This window comes from Myotis lucifugus, unplaced genomic scaffold (genome assembly GCF_000147115.1).
Source record: "Myotis lucifugus unplaced genomic scaffold, Myoluc2.0 scaffold_48, whole genome shotgun sequence".
In the NCBI taxonomy this organism is placed as follows: Eukaryota; Metazoa; Chordata; class Mammalia; order Chiroptera; family Vespertilionidae; genus Myotis; species Myotis lucifugus.
The window spans coordinates 2,502,027-2,516,962 of record NW_005871096.1 but is presented as its reverse complement, the minus strand read 5'-3'; the positions used below and the strand labels follow the sequence as shown (position 1 = coordinate 2,516,962).

Below are 14,936 nucleotides of genomic sequence, written 5' to 3'. Positions count from 1 at the left end.
TGGGGCCACCATGAGCCCGCAACTCCTACATTCTCTGCAACTCTGGACTCCTATACTACATCTGGTGTGAGAAAGGAGTTGCTGTTCTTTATGTGAGAGTGGTCATGTAGCAGGCAATATTTATACCTGTATATTTAACTCTGACATCTCTATGAGACTTTATTACTAATTTCAAATAAAATTATATTTTCTAAATAAAATAACTAAAAAAGGCATGGTAATGAGATATAAAAGGGCAAGAGCTAGGATGTTCTGTGGCTTCTCTGGCACATTCGCTCTGTTTGGAGTCGTGAAAGCTTCCATTCACTTCACAACCTTGAGCTCCTACCCAGCAGTGATTCAAAGTACAGACTGAAATGTCCCTGTGAGCTGTACCACTTTTTTGGAGGGCACTAATGCAATCATATCAGTGAGCAGTTAGCATGCATGGCACAATGAAAAGAGTGTAGGTTATGGAGTCAGCAAGACCTGAATTCGAGATCTGATCAGGCCTTGTGTTGATTAACTAAACTCCCTGGGCATGTCCTTCATTCTCTTTAAGTTTCAGTTTCTTCATTTAAAAAATTGAGATAATAATGCTTACTTTGGACTGATGATAAAAAGCGCCACTGTCTATAATGCTCTGAATACATTGCTTTTATCACTATTTTCAGGATTGAATTAATTTTTTAGGGGGAAAAAAAGATTCTGAATCCACTGAACAATACACTAGTAATATTTATAGAGGTCTATTGGAAGTCTTGGTAAACTATGCCAGGTAGTAGAATGATTAATTGAATGTGGAGTTATATTTACAAACACTCAAACTCACCTGTGACATTCTTAGCCAAATGCCACCCAGGAAAAGATTATTTCCTAAGAATATCGTCCTGAAAGGAAATACACTCCTTTGTGGACACAAGAGTCTCTTTTTAGGCCAAGCAATAATTGAGATAATTGTGATGGAGAATTTCGGGGAAGGAGACCTTTGGAATATATAGATGGGGTGCCGAGCAGGAGAGCTTGAGAGCCTCCCTAGTATAAGCCCCAAGGGTGAGGATGGCAGGGGTCTGAACTTGCCCTGGAACTTGCCGATGAGGCAGAGATCCCCTCCTGCCGCTGCTCAGAAGCAGAGAAGGCACCGTCTGATCTCCTTGTCGGCCTGTGGGATATTGTACTTCAGTTCTGCAAGGATGTGGGACCCCGTGGAGATACAGGGGGGTCTTAGCTACTGTTTCTGCTCAGCGTGTACACAAGGACCAGAAGGATCCTTCTAAGGAAACAATTTGAAGCCTGGCCAGATGGAGTTGGGGGTGGAGGCCATGTTGAGTAGCAACCTTTGAGAGAGAGAGACCATCAGGTCTCTGTTCCAGGGCAAAGTTTTTCCCACCTTAAGCACTTGGTGCATCACCTGCACACTAGACACCCGAGTGTCTTGAAGAGCAAGGATTAGCGTGCCTTTAGTTAGGTACATTGCTCGGAGTGCGCAAAACCCTCATTTCATCTGAAACGGGGAATCTACTTCCATAATAGTGATGGTGCTGGCATTATTTGCCTGAGGCTGAGCATATGCCAGGCATTTAGTGGTAAGGAACCAGTCCTTTCCTGACCTATGCACTGCACTCTGTGCTAAATAGCAGACTGAAGCACACTGACCGCTGAGCTCAGCGCTGGGAAGCAGGCGTGTGATAGCTTCTCTGGCCCATTCATTTTGCTTGGAGTGATTGCGATGCGTTTTCTTTTGTTGATGGAAAATGACTCACATATTGTTTCCTTACTGCTTTTGTTCCTGTGCCCAACTCCCCAGAGGCGTTTCCCATCATAGCTTAGCTAACTCCTAAAGGAAATAGAATGTAGCAGTGGTAAAATATTACCGGATATTACTACGTTTTAGACTTTAATGTTTTATTTTGGTGCTTTTGTTACCTTTGGTCTCACATTAGGGGGTGTCACATCTATATTCCTAGCAGAACTACCCACAAATAAAAGAATATAACCTGCCCGTACAGCTACATATATTCTCTGTCGCCCTGTGTATGTTTTCATAGTGCTTTTTAATATATCAAGCTGACATCTCCGATGGTGATGAAGATGTCATGAATTATGTAAGATAAACGGAAGTGAAGTGAAACCCAGAACCAAAGGCTCCTTTACATCACTATGGGAGTGGCCGAGCCTGCGTAGTAACCTCACCTGTACCCTTCAAGGCCACATCAATTGCCACCAAGTTCAGACATCCTTCTCTGCCCTCGCCAAGCAGATCCTTTGTTCCCCCTGCTGAGATTTCCTAGCTCGCCCCTTGTCTGCAGCATTCCTTTGGCTCTAATTTTCCATTCTACCCTGTGCATGCCTCTGCCTTGTGTTTACATAAAAGTGTGTTGTAACCTCCTTCAGAACTAGGGCCTTTCTTTTTTGAAGTGAGCCTGTGTTTTCTACCCTGCCCTGCAAAAAGGAATCCAAAAAGTATGTATCGTGTGATGATATTTTTCCCGGTCTTGTTGATGAATAGACAGTGAATCCAACATTCTGTGCCGGGGATATGGTGTGAACAAGGCAGATGGGGACTCTGCCTTTGATTAGAAATAATTACCCCAAGTTTTCCTTCTTCCCGCTCTATGTGTACATGCTGGGGAGTTGAGTGGGAGGATGTAAGAAGAGACTGGAAAGGAAAGGAAAGTGGGTAGTTAGAGGAAACACGGTGAGTTTTTGGAAAGTGTGGAAAGGGCAGACATTGCCCCAATTCTCGTTTTCACGGTGCGTTTGAGAAGTTGAAAACATGGGTTCTGGAGTCAATCCCCTGCTTGTGTTCAAATTCCCACTCCGCTTCCTTTTTGGGTGACCTTGGACTTATTTAATCTCACAAAGGCTAGATTTCTGCTATGAATAGAGTCAGACGCATCAGATTAGATGATGTTGGGTGCCTCCCTCACAGTATGTGCTCAGCGGCAGTGGTTATTAACTCTTTTATTATTTTAGCTACTGTTATTTTTACATGCACGACTGTAGGAAGACTGTGCCCAGGACGCCTGGAATAGGGCAGAGACAGCCCAGGCTGGGCATGTGCTCAGAGGTGTAATTTCCCAGATGGTAGAGCAGCTCCAGGCTCCCTGCACACCTCTGAAGGGAGTGCTGGAGCCTTTTACATCTGGGCTTATTCTGACAGCGGTGGGCTCTCTAGCGCTCCCCTCCTGCTGGCCGCCCCCCTCTTGCCCGCAGTAAGCCTTACTAGATGGGAACATGTGAAAGGAAAGATACATTTCTTCTCCTCTTTGGCCTCCTGGTTGTAAATTTACTGAGATCTGATGGGAAGAATCATGTTCAGTATTTTGTAGCTTAAACTTTCCTGGCTAGAACTTTATTTTCTCCAATACTAACAAAATCATTTTCTTCCCCCCCGCCCCCCACCTTCTCTTGTTAATAGGGTGCTGAGAAAATTTTGTCAATGAATGAATCAGGAGAACTGCAAGACCTCTTAACCAAAATTGAGGTAATTGTGCTTTTAGCAACTTATTTTTAGTAATCCAAATGTTAAACACATTCTGATTGTAACTGAGTTTTCCTTCTTGAGTTTTCCCATGTTCTTACACATATGTAACAGGATACATGTGGCAGTTTTAATTTGATGTCACCTGTCATTAAATTTGCTCTAGATAGAGTGGCTTTAGTGTTCGTTTCTAACAACCTCATAGTATTAGGTGAAAATTCCAGCCTGCTTTAGTAGAGCCTAATTCTCTAATAGAGGTGATGTTGATGAGGTGTTTCAAGTCAAACACTTGTCTTAAAGCACATTTAACATTTTTTATGTAAATTATTTTATTTTTCTCAAGGATCATTTTTTTAAAAAATATATTTTATTGATTTTTTACAGAGAGGAAGGGAGAGAGATAGAGAGTTAGAAACATTAGGTGAAAATTCCAGCCTGCTTTAGTATAGCCTAATTCTCTAATAGAGGTGATGTTGATGAGGTGTTTCAAATCAAACACTTGTCTTAAAGCACATTTAACATTTTTTATGTAAATCATTTTATTTTTCTCAAGGATCATTTTTAAATATTACAAAAATTTATTTCTATAGAGTGCACATTTAAATTTTGTTCCTATACTGATTATTACAGCATCAGAGAAATACTTATTCAAATATGCAATGTATCAAATCAGTATGCAACCAAAAAGTCCCTAATCCTTCTCTGCTAAGCTTATTTTTCTCTATATGTAGGAAGACCATGTATTTTATCATGGAAACTGGGAGACTTTGAGAGTGCAAAGGGATTTATAATTTTTCTGGGATAGCAAACATGAGCCTAGATGTTTCCAGGTGAACTAGGCGGTCTGCTTACCTGGAGTCTAGTGTGTATGCCCCTACCAGCTCGTCCAGCTCTAGTCTCCTTTGCTGACCTTGTTTTTCATTGTCTACCATTCCTTCCACTTCAGTTAAAACAAAGAACTCTTTGTGCGTTATTACTGCCATTCCTTTGTGCAAGCTGTTCTGTTTGCCTGGAATGCTCTTGTTCCAATTCCTCCCTTCCCTCCACAGTCCTCGAGGCCCATCTGCAACATCACTTCTTCCCCAAATCATTCCCGATCTCTCCCACCTCTGAATTCCTCTGACCCTCTTTTTGTTGGGTGCTTTTCAAAGTATTTTGATTTTTGTATGACTTTTCTTTGGGTTTTTGATTCATGTCCCAAATGAACTCTGTGCCCCTTGGTTTTATTCATATCATGTTTCATATTGTGACCTTCTCAGAAGGACAAACAATGAGGGTATGCACTTGATAGTTTAAAAGTCCTTTTGAAAACCTCTATGGGAGGAGCTAATTTCTTTCCCTTGGTACCTATATCCTACTCCACCTGCATGGAACCATTAATTTGTGTGAATATGTATTTTTTTTATTTATGTGAATTAAGTTAGTTAATGTGTATTATTTTTTGTGCACTTTTTAAACTTATGTAAATTTAATGAAATATATGTTATGAAATATATGTAGTTTTGTGCCATATTATTTTCTCTAGGCACTATTTTTTCGGTACCATCTATATTGCTGTGTGAACATTTAACCTGTTCTAAGTGCTGTGTAGTTCTGCAGGACAACAGTGCTCCATAGAACTTTCTTTGGTGATGGAAATGTTTATATCCATACCATCTGAAATCCCGCCAAAATATAAGATGGCGCGTTAAAATGCCTATATCTTTTGAAGTATGGGTTCGATTGAAATGAAATATTTGGTAATACGCAGTTACAATCGGCCCGAGTTTAAGACGGCTCCCGCGGAGTACGCGCAATTCACGCGAGCCGACTTAACTCGTTTCCCGCAACCCAAGTGTTTATATCCATACCATCTGAAATAGTGGCCATTGCTGCATGTGGTTATCTAACACTCAAAGTGTGACTAGTGCACCTGAGGACTTAAACTTTTAATTTTATTTAATTCTTCTTGATTTAAACTTAAGTTCAAATGCCACATGTGGCTCATAGCTCCTGTTTTGGATTGTGTAACTCTATGAAGCCCACCTACTATTTTCTTATCTACCCTCTTGTCCACTGATGGGCACCCCGATGTCCCCCAACTCCTTCCATCAAACTAACAGTGCTGCAAGGAACAGTCCTGCGCATGATCCCTATGGGTTTCCTGGAGTAGAAATTGCTGCTTCTGAGCTGATGCATAGACTTAGTTTTCCAGGAAGTGCCAGATGGCTTTCCGGAATGGTTGCACCGTTCAACACCTCCTCCTGTAGAGAAAGAGGTTTTGTATATTCCCGCACTCCTGACAATTAATTTACACTGTTCTCTAATTTACAGTTGTCTAATTTGTGCCACAGTAATAGGCAAATTGCTTTATTGAGCTATATTGATTTATTTTTTTTTTAATTTATGTTTTTTCTGATTACCACTGAGTTTGGACATTTCATTGTATACTTGTTAGATTTTTATTTTTATTTTTATTTTTTACCATTTCCTCTTCTGTAAATTGTGCATTCTTATACCTTGACTATTAAACGTCTTGGACTTGCTTTTTGGGGTTGATTTTTAGAAGGTCCTTCTATATTATAGATGTTAAATTTTTGTTGGTTTTAGTCATTGCAATGTTACCTTCTCTTTGTTCAGCTTCTTTTGTGGTATTGTTCATGCAACAGAAATTCTCTAATATAATCAAAACCATGATTTTTCCTTATATTTTGTACTTTTGAATTTTTACTTATGAAACACCCTTCCACCTTAAGGTCAGAAAAATATTGTCTCATGTTTCCTTATATTAACTATTATTTTTCACATATAGGCCTTTAATTCATATAAAACCCAATTCCATTTTCTTACATATGATGATCCAGCTTCTGAATTCATCTACTAAATTATTGCTCTGTTGTGTTGATTTTATATTATAATAAACCCCCATTTATACTTGGGTCTTGTCTGAGCTCTATAGTAAGTTCCACTGATATGTTGTTTCTTATACCAAATCATACTGTCTTTCTTTTTGTGGTTTAATAACAACTTCCAGGTTCTTAAAAGGTGAATCTCCCTCACTACTCATCTTAAAGATTGATGATTGACTTAGCTATTCATGGGCTTTCATTTCTTTGAGTCTGTAATTCTTTAAATCTACAACTTTATTAATAACACCAAGTTATATTAACTTAACTTATCTCTCTCAGCTCAAAATATTTTGGAAAGAAGATTTTGTTATCTTCATTAGGTGTGTCTCCATTCTACTGATGACATAAACAAGGCACAGATATTTAAGATTGTTTTTGATGTTAAAAAGAATGGGATGGTACTGGCTTCTAATGTTATGGGAGTTTTAAGGTGCTATAGCTCTGTTGGGCTGCTTTGCCCATATAACCAAACTGGTAGAGAATTTGAAGCCATTCGAGAAAGCCCTGGGCTCTGTCTGTGAAAGGGGCTGAGGTTTAAGACAAACTAACCCAAATAAGAGACTGGCTCTGGAGAATCAGTAGGAGGAGCCAAACAAAGTGATTAAGGTTGCAAGATTCAGATCCAAACCCATTGCATTCTTCTAGTTGGCTTTTGGCAATGGAGCAGGAGTTAAACATTCATGAGGTAGGCAGCGTTGGAGTCTTTACTCTGTAGCAAGTAATATTCTTGGTATTTTGTGTATTAAGTCTCTGAAACCTCACAACAACTCTGCAAGGTGGGTTCTAATATTATCCCTATTTTGCCAGCAAAGTAACGGAGTCACTGAAGGTTGAATCACTTGCACAAGACCTTAGACAGGGTTCAATTTATGATTCCACTCAGCCTGACTCCAAAGCCCATGATATTAACCATGAATCTATGCTCTCATCACTCTTGAATTAAGTGTCATGTAGGTTTCTGGGAGATATGACCTTAGTGGCAGGACCCAAGGCCCAGGTGGGAAGTTTACTGGGAGGTAGATACAGTATTAAGTCCTGGGAACAGATAGTTTTAACACTGGGTTCTGAGACTTGTGGTGCATCATGGAAGATATGCAAATTGGTGGTAACTTTAGAGAGAAATCAGACAGATTCTGTTCAGTTTTAATTTGCTGATGACTGTCCTGGTCCTGGTAATTCAGGCCCCAGTAATCCCAGGTGATGATGAGGAAGGAGGCTAACAGTTGCAGCTGGGCCATCAGAAATAGTGTCAGCAAATAATTTCAAGTTTCCTGGTCCCCAAATCTTAGTATCCATCTCTCCTGAGTGAAAATTGCTCTGGAAAGATGAGTGGGTCTGATTCATTAATGAAAATTGTCAGTGGCCTCTAACATGAAGAGCTGGCCAAAGGCAACAGAAGCAAGTGAAATATGGTGGTGACAGCTGGTATGAGACTTGGGTTCAATCAGGCTAGCTGTACCCATGCAAGCTCTGCTCCTGAGAAGAGGTCCTCCCCACAGAATAGGAGCCCCATGTGGACACAGATTCTTGTCTACTTTGTTCTGTTCTTCTGTTCACCCGCTAGTGCCTAGAACAGGGATTGCAAATAATAGGCACCCAGTAAATATTTTTTAGTTGAATCCTTTTTTATCTAAGGTATTCTTTATTTTTTATTTTTGAGAAGGCAAAGCAGTTCATTGATGAAAGAGATGAGAAAAATCGTTATTTTAATGTAGGAGAATGCTTGGGCAAAAAAGATGAATAAAAACACAATTTTTAGGTAAAATCGATTTATTGCTATATTTATGTATTTATTTATATCAATAAACAGGCTACAGATTAGAAGCAAAGAGGTAAGACTTTCCCTGATCCTGCTGCTGTCCATACAGAGAACCCAAGGGAGCCTGAGGTGTCTCAGCAAACACTTTGTACTGGCAGATACTGGGTTAAAGTTCTCAGTTGGTAGAGAAGATCTAAGTAAGTTTTTGCCTTGCTATTTTTTTTTGAAGATGTGAGCAAACATTTTGTTGTCATTTCTAGTAAGATTGCCAACATAGTGTCCCTTTTCTGCCTGATTCTTCCCTGAAGGCTGGGGACTACTAATTTGCTGTTCACATAGAACAGAGGTAAGATGCCCAGCAACACACTGAGGATGCTGGAAAGGCCCAGGCTGTCTGTAGAAGACATCTGAGCTGTCAAAGCTTGTCCTCACCCTCCCAGGAGAAGCACCGTTCTATATGATGGCCCGTCCCAGTGGGGAGATGGCCACAGCCTGTTCAGAGACTATAGTCTCAGAGCACCACCTACTCACTGGGGAAATCAGGCCATGTGTTCAGTCTGCTGCTCTCTGAAGTCTGAACATCTTTTTAAGTAGGTTTATGGCAGTATATCCCATTGGGTTCAAGAATCAGACTCATACATTCAGGCTTATCCATTGAGTATCATAAGCTACAAATTTCCTGTGTCTGCATTTTGTTCAGTGGCTTCTTTCGCAACTCTGCTAATTGATGATGCTACCATCTCTATTCTGCTAACTATTCATTAGCAGCGTGGTCAGACAGAGAGGTGTTTATTAGCTACTTAATAAGCATTTGCTGAGTTGAAATGTTGAATACAGTTTAAAGCAAAATACAGGGATGAAGCTGAATCATGCAGAGATGATTACACGCCAAGTGTGCACTCTTTGACAATTTGTTGCATGGATTAAGTCTGCTTCATAGACAATCTGAATGATGAGGTTTGTTGTCACAGAAACTCAGATAAGTTGCTTCCTCTTCGGTTGAATGCTTAAGGGACTTTCAAGCTCTTCTGGAATAGGATTAGATGATCTGAAGTTAAGAATAAGAAGTGTACTTATTTCCTGATATTGAAGATTACTGAACTTAGCACCTTATTTCTATAGTAGATAGCAGCAAAGCCTTTTTATTTTTGAAATTTCAGTTTTGCTACCAAAAAATCCATTTGATTATCATTTATGAACTCCACACTTGTATCTTTGTCCCTTGGACCTTTATGAGAGATTTGGGAGTTCCTGTTGCTTCAACTCAGATGACTGCAGTATGGAGTGGACCTCTTCAAAGATCTAAGGTTGGGGCTAAGAGCTATCTTTTATAGAACAGGGAAGTGTCTGTTTCAGGACTGTATCCCTAATGCATTGCACAGTGCCTGGCAGTAGACCAGCGGTTCTCAACCTGTGGGTTTCGACCCCTTTGGCCTAAGACCATCCTGCATATCAGATAATTACATTATGATTCATAACAATAGCAACATTACAGTTATGAAGTAGCTACAAAAATAATTTTATGGTTGGGTCACAACATGAGGAACTGTATTTAAAGGGCCAGAAAGTTGAGAACCACTGCAGTAGACACTCAACATATTTGTGGGATGAATGACTAAGTATTTTTTAAAAGTCCTTAAGCAAGAATATGTGAACAGAAAGAGATGAAAAAAAATACTTTTTTACTTTTTAAAAAATTGAATTGTACTCCAAAGGGGCATGCTTCTACCCGAACCACTATTCAGAAGATTGACATTCTATAGATTCTGTGCTCTGAGCGCTGTTCTCAACTAAGTCTCCATGGATTCTCACTCTGCTGGGCACCAGGACACTGAAAAGTTACCCTAGATTCTTTAGTTGCTTGAAGGTCAAAGTCCTGAAGTAGACCTCTTCATTGAAATGGAAGTCTGTATTGTTGCTAATATTGACTAATGTTAACTTCAGTTATTTCTCCTTCCTCCAAGCTGGAATATCGTCTAAGTTTTGGGAAAGTTCTTAGCTCATTTTACATTTTCCCCTGAGGGCGAAACTGTGGAGGTGCTGGATTTAGGACACAGGAGCATCCTATATATTAAAAGCCTAATATGCTAAGTGTCTGGTCGTCCAGTCATCCATTCAACCAATCAAAGCGTAATATGCTAATGATATGGTAAGGCCACTCAACCGCTCACTATGACGTGCACTGACAACCAGAAGGCAGACACTCTGGCTAGTAGGTTAGCTTGCTGCTGGGGTCCTGACGATCAGGACTGAGCGAGATGGGCCGGACATGCCCTGGAGCCCTCCCGTGGTCCGTTCCCAGCTGGCCAACCTCCCGCATCCCTCCCCAGCCCCAATCTTGCACCGGTGGGGTCCCTGGGTCTGGCCTGCACCTTCTCGCAATCCAGGACACCTTGGGGGATATCAGAGAGCCGGTTTCTACCTGATCCCGCAGGCCAGACCGAGAGACCCCACTGGTACACTGGGTCTTTAGTCTAATATAAGCCAGCTTATTTTCTTTATAAGAAACTCTTTGAGATGGAGCCAAAGTTCCAGTGCAACAAAAGTGCTCTTTGAAGGAGATGGCTGGGCATGACTGGATTGTTTATCTTTACTAGAAGACCAAATGGAGGAGAATATACAGGAATGGGATTCCTGGAGGCTAATGGAGTACTGGGGAAGCTTAGTGAATAGTCTCAAGACCCACCTCCACCCCTCACCCTATTCTGCTTTAGTCATAGCATTTATCCTCTTAACTGTTTTACATTTGGGAATCATATGTGATATAGTATTTGGGAAAAATGGATGTAAATAAGGTTGAAACTACTATTAAATAGAAAGAACAATGGCTTTTGCTCTTGAAGAGAGTGCTTCAGTTTCTAGTTTTCTGATCCCCTGTACCCTGAACATTTTTTTACTCATTCAGAGGCTTTATTTCCTCATTTATAAAATGAGGTTGGTGTGAGCACTGTGTATAAACTCTGCAGGCTATATAAGCCATCCTTTCCAAGTTTATGGCTGAAACAACTAATTTTTCTTAGGAATGGAAGTGGCCTTATAATTTTTCCAACACTGTGCTCCGAGACATCAGAATTCACACATGTATAGAAATACATTTATTCTCCCTTAAGACCTGAAACCAAAAGACTAAGTATAGAAGTGTGTAAATAAAGTGACTTTAAAAACGATAGACAGTGGTTGTATCATGTGACTACAAACAATTTAGATCAGTAGTTCTCAACCTTCCTAATGCCTCGACCCTTTAATACAGTTCCTCATGTTGTGGTGACCCCCAATTTCATTGTTACAAATTAAACATAATTAAAGCATAGTGATTAGTCACAAAAACAATATGTAATTATATATGTGTTTTCCGATGGTCTTAGGCGACCCCTGTGAAAGGGTCGTTCGATCCCCAAAGAGGTCGCGACCCACAGGTTGAGAACCACTGATTTAGATCAAGGCAGCAGTTAATACAAATCCTTCAAATAAGGATTTATTAATTAAATAACAATGACTAACTTTATTGAGTGGTTACTATGTGCCAGGCGATATTCTATTTATTTTTCATGAATTAACTCATTGAATCCTCTCAACAACCCTTTGAGTAAAAGGCAGATCTTAGAATAGCACAGCATGGATTCTGATGACATTATTTTAGGGTGGCCTTTGTCCATCTGTGATTCCCTTTAAAATGACAATTTAGCTTTTAATATTTATAAAATATTTATTTTAGGAAATTTATTTGACCTGACTTGTGGAAGAGCTTTGGATCTCTACAAACTTGACAAAGTTCCTTGTTTGTGTCATTCGGGTTGACAGCCACTACTTTCCATCAAAGTAATTCTGTGCCACTAAAAATGAGCTATTACATGGATTTTCCATCTTGATATAATAGCTGAGTCAAACAGTAATTGCACATGAATCTTGCAGAAAATGCATATCTGAAAAGTGGTCTGGGAATATATACATTTTAAGGCAACAATGTTCTTAATGGTTGTTTCCCAAAGTACCTTCCACAAGGCATTACATATGAGCAAATTACAGTTGTTTCTTGGGAAAAGGGTTCATATAGTAGTTTGTGCTGGGGAAATGGTGGGTTAAACACACTTAGTCAGGCGTGTTTTTTCAGTTAGATTTTTTGGAGACTTTTATATGTGCAATTGTGATGCTCTAAAGAAAAGCTGTATGTATGTGTAAGTATGTCCAGTATGTTTGTCTGAGAGTGTGTGTGTGTGTATGTGTGTGTGACTATCCACATTTCTCAGCATTAGCCATTATTCTTGTTTCAAAGCTGCACTTTCAAACATTGCTGCAGATTCCTATTTTGCAAGTCAGAAGCTTGGTTTTCACTCACTTTTTTCTTTGTCTTCATTTTATAATGGCTCCTAACCTGTCCCCAGCTGATGGAGGCCACCAGTGAACTCCAGCAAAGGTTACACATGCAAAACAGCAAATAGAAATGTGTATGGATCATTTTCAAAATGTTATCCTCCACTCACTGGCTAGTTATTTTCATCCTACTACCAGGGATCTTTATCTTTCCTTGAGGTAGAAAGGCTGATAGCAACCATGAGAAATTATACAGACTTGGGGAAACATCCTAAAATTTTTATGACTGTTTCTTCAAATATAAAATGAGGGAAAATGTTGCTTGAATTTTCTGCTTTACGGAGGTGTTTATAGTATATATGTGAAGGGAGAGGCCAGGGAAGTTTCTATATACTAATGCATTGAAAGTACTTTTTAAAAAAACAAACATATTCAAATGGGAAATATAACCCGGGGCCTCCAGGTGGTAGTGGCTCCTCTGCACTTCAGCTTTTAGTTTTCGCAGTTTCCAGACTCAACTGTTATTGATAGTAGTCTATAAACACAACCACAAAACTGTTCAGAGACACTAGAGCAGCCGTGGGCAAACTACGGCCCGCGGGCTGGATCCGGCCCGTTTGAAATGAATAAAACTAAAAAAAAAAAAAAAAAAAGACCGTACCCTTTTATGTAATGATGTTTACTTTGAATTTATATTAGTTCACACAAACACTCCATCCATGCTTTTGTTCCGGCCCTCCGGTCCAGTTTAAGAACCCATTGTGGCTCTCGAGTCAAAAAGTTTGCCCACCCCTGCACTAGAGAGAAAGTTGCTGTATTTCCCTTTAATGCAAATCACCATCTTCTGCATTGTTTGGTTTGTAATATGTGGTTTTATATGATGGGTTTCTCTAAGTGTACGCCCTTTGACCAATAATGCACCAAGTTTTATAAATTAAGCTCCTGCTATTGATGGCCATCAATGGGGCAGCGAAGGAAACTTCATCTAGCTCTCCCAATGCATAGCTATATTATGCCAATAGTATTTTTATGAGCATCAACAGTACAGAGGGACAGGGAGGCTGACTGAGTGGTCCATGCTAACACATTTTCTGTTCTCTGTTGTCCTCCTGCTGCCCTATACAGAGAGTGCAGCATCCACATGAGTGTCCTTCCTGTGGAGGCTTTGGCTTTCATCCGTGCTCCGTGTGCCATGGGAGCAAGATGTCAGTGTTTCGAAACTGCTTCACAGACTCTTTCAAAGCCCTGAAGTGCACGGCGTGCAACGAGAACGGTCTTCAGCGCTGCAAGAGCTGTGCTGCTTAGGCAGCGCTTCCACCAGGGAGAGCCTCGTTTTATCAACCGAGGCCATCATTTGCTTTCTACTTTTTTTTTTAATGGTCATGTTTATGGATTAATCAATAAACTTTGTTTATTATAAGTGCCTTTGTTTTGAATTTTTACTGTGACCATTTGATTTGTTATCAAAAGAATGTTGATTTAACAACATGCCAAGCCCTGTGCTAGTAGATCCCGGTTTCTATTTGGAAATACCCAGCACCATTCCAACATGTCCATAGTTTGACTCCTTAAATGGGTTTGATTTTCTGAAGAAAAGACACAATGTATCTATCTGATGATGCCTATTGCAATGTCACCCTATGGATGAATTAATTAAACTTTCTAGGTGTATAGTACATATTTCTATGGGAGAAGAGAGCTCTGGGATAGTGGGAAAGAATATGGTCATATTTATTCATAGACAGCAACATTTTTACTACATCTTGGAGCAGATGATTTTAATGATAAATCAATGTTATCAGATGGATTTCATGGTGATGATAAAAAACAAGCTGCCAGAAGACTTATCCAGACTTATTTTTTTTCAAGCATCTGCTTTGTGTGTCATGGAAAGCAAACAAAGGCTGCCATTATAGTCCTCTTGAGCTGGACGCAGAGAACTACATAGTTTGAACACATCGTAGGCAATGATAGAAAAGGGGACAGAAGAAATTTTGCTGCAATTATTGGCTGATGCCTAACTGTGCACACATCTGTACTCTGATGAAATCCTTTATCAATGATTTTAATAAATCACCTTCACAATATTTGTAATGTCATCAAAATATTTTATACCTTGGTTTTAGACCAAGTTATATTTACCAAATACTTCCTAATCATCTAGGCACAGTATTTGGTGTAATTTCTGCTTTCATGGCACTTACTCTGTAAGAAGGAAAGAAGTATTAACTAACTATAAGCAGAATAAGTCTTATAAATACTAAATGAAACAGTGTGCTCTGGGAATGTATAGCAGAAGAAGCAACCTGGATGAGTTAGGAAATGGTAAGAAGAGATTGTTGAGCAACTGATAGTGAAACAGACATGAAGGGTAATAGGAAACTAGTTAGTCAAAGAGCCTGAGAGATAGTGCTTCAAGGTCAAGGATAGCATATGTGGAGACTCTGAGGTCAGAGAAAGGTGTATGTTTCTCTGTTGAGGAACTGTTAGAATCCAATACGGGAAATTTCAGTCT

General features: G+C 39.8%; 1 protein-coding gene across 1 annotated transcript in view; it reads left to right on the top strand.

Annotated features, from left to right (window-relative positions):
- GRXCR1 (glutaredoxin and cysteine rich domain containing 1) overlaps positions 1-13,841 on the top strand; it is a 106,538-nt gene extending 92,697 nt beyond the window's left edge. The window contains exons 3-4 of the mRNA XM_006088464.1: positions 3,401-3,466; positions 13,547-13,841. Of these exons, the coding sequence (XP_006088526.1) occupies positions 3,401-3,466; positions 13,547-13,726 (246 nt within the window). The 3' untranslated portion in view covers positions 13,727-13,841. The remainder of the gene's footprint in view (positions 1-3,400; positions 3,467-13,546) is intronic.
- The last annotated feature ends 1,095 nt before the right edge of the window (positions 13,842-14,936 follow it).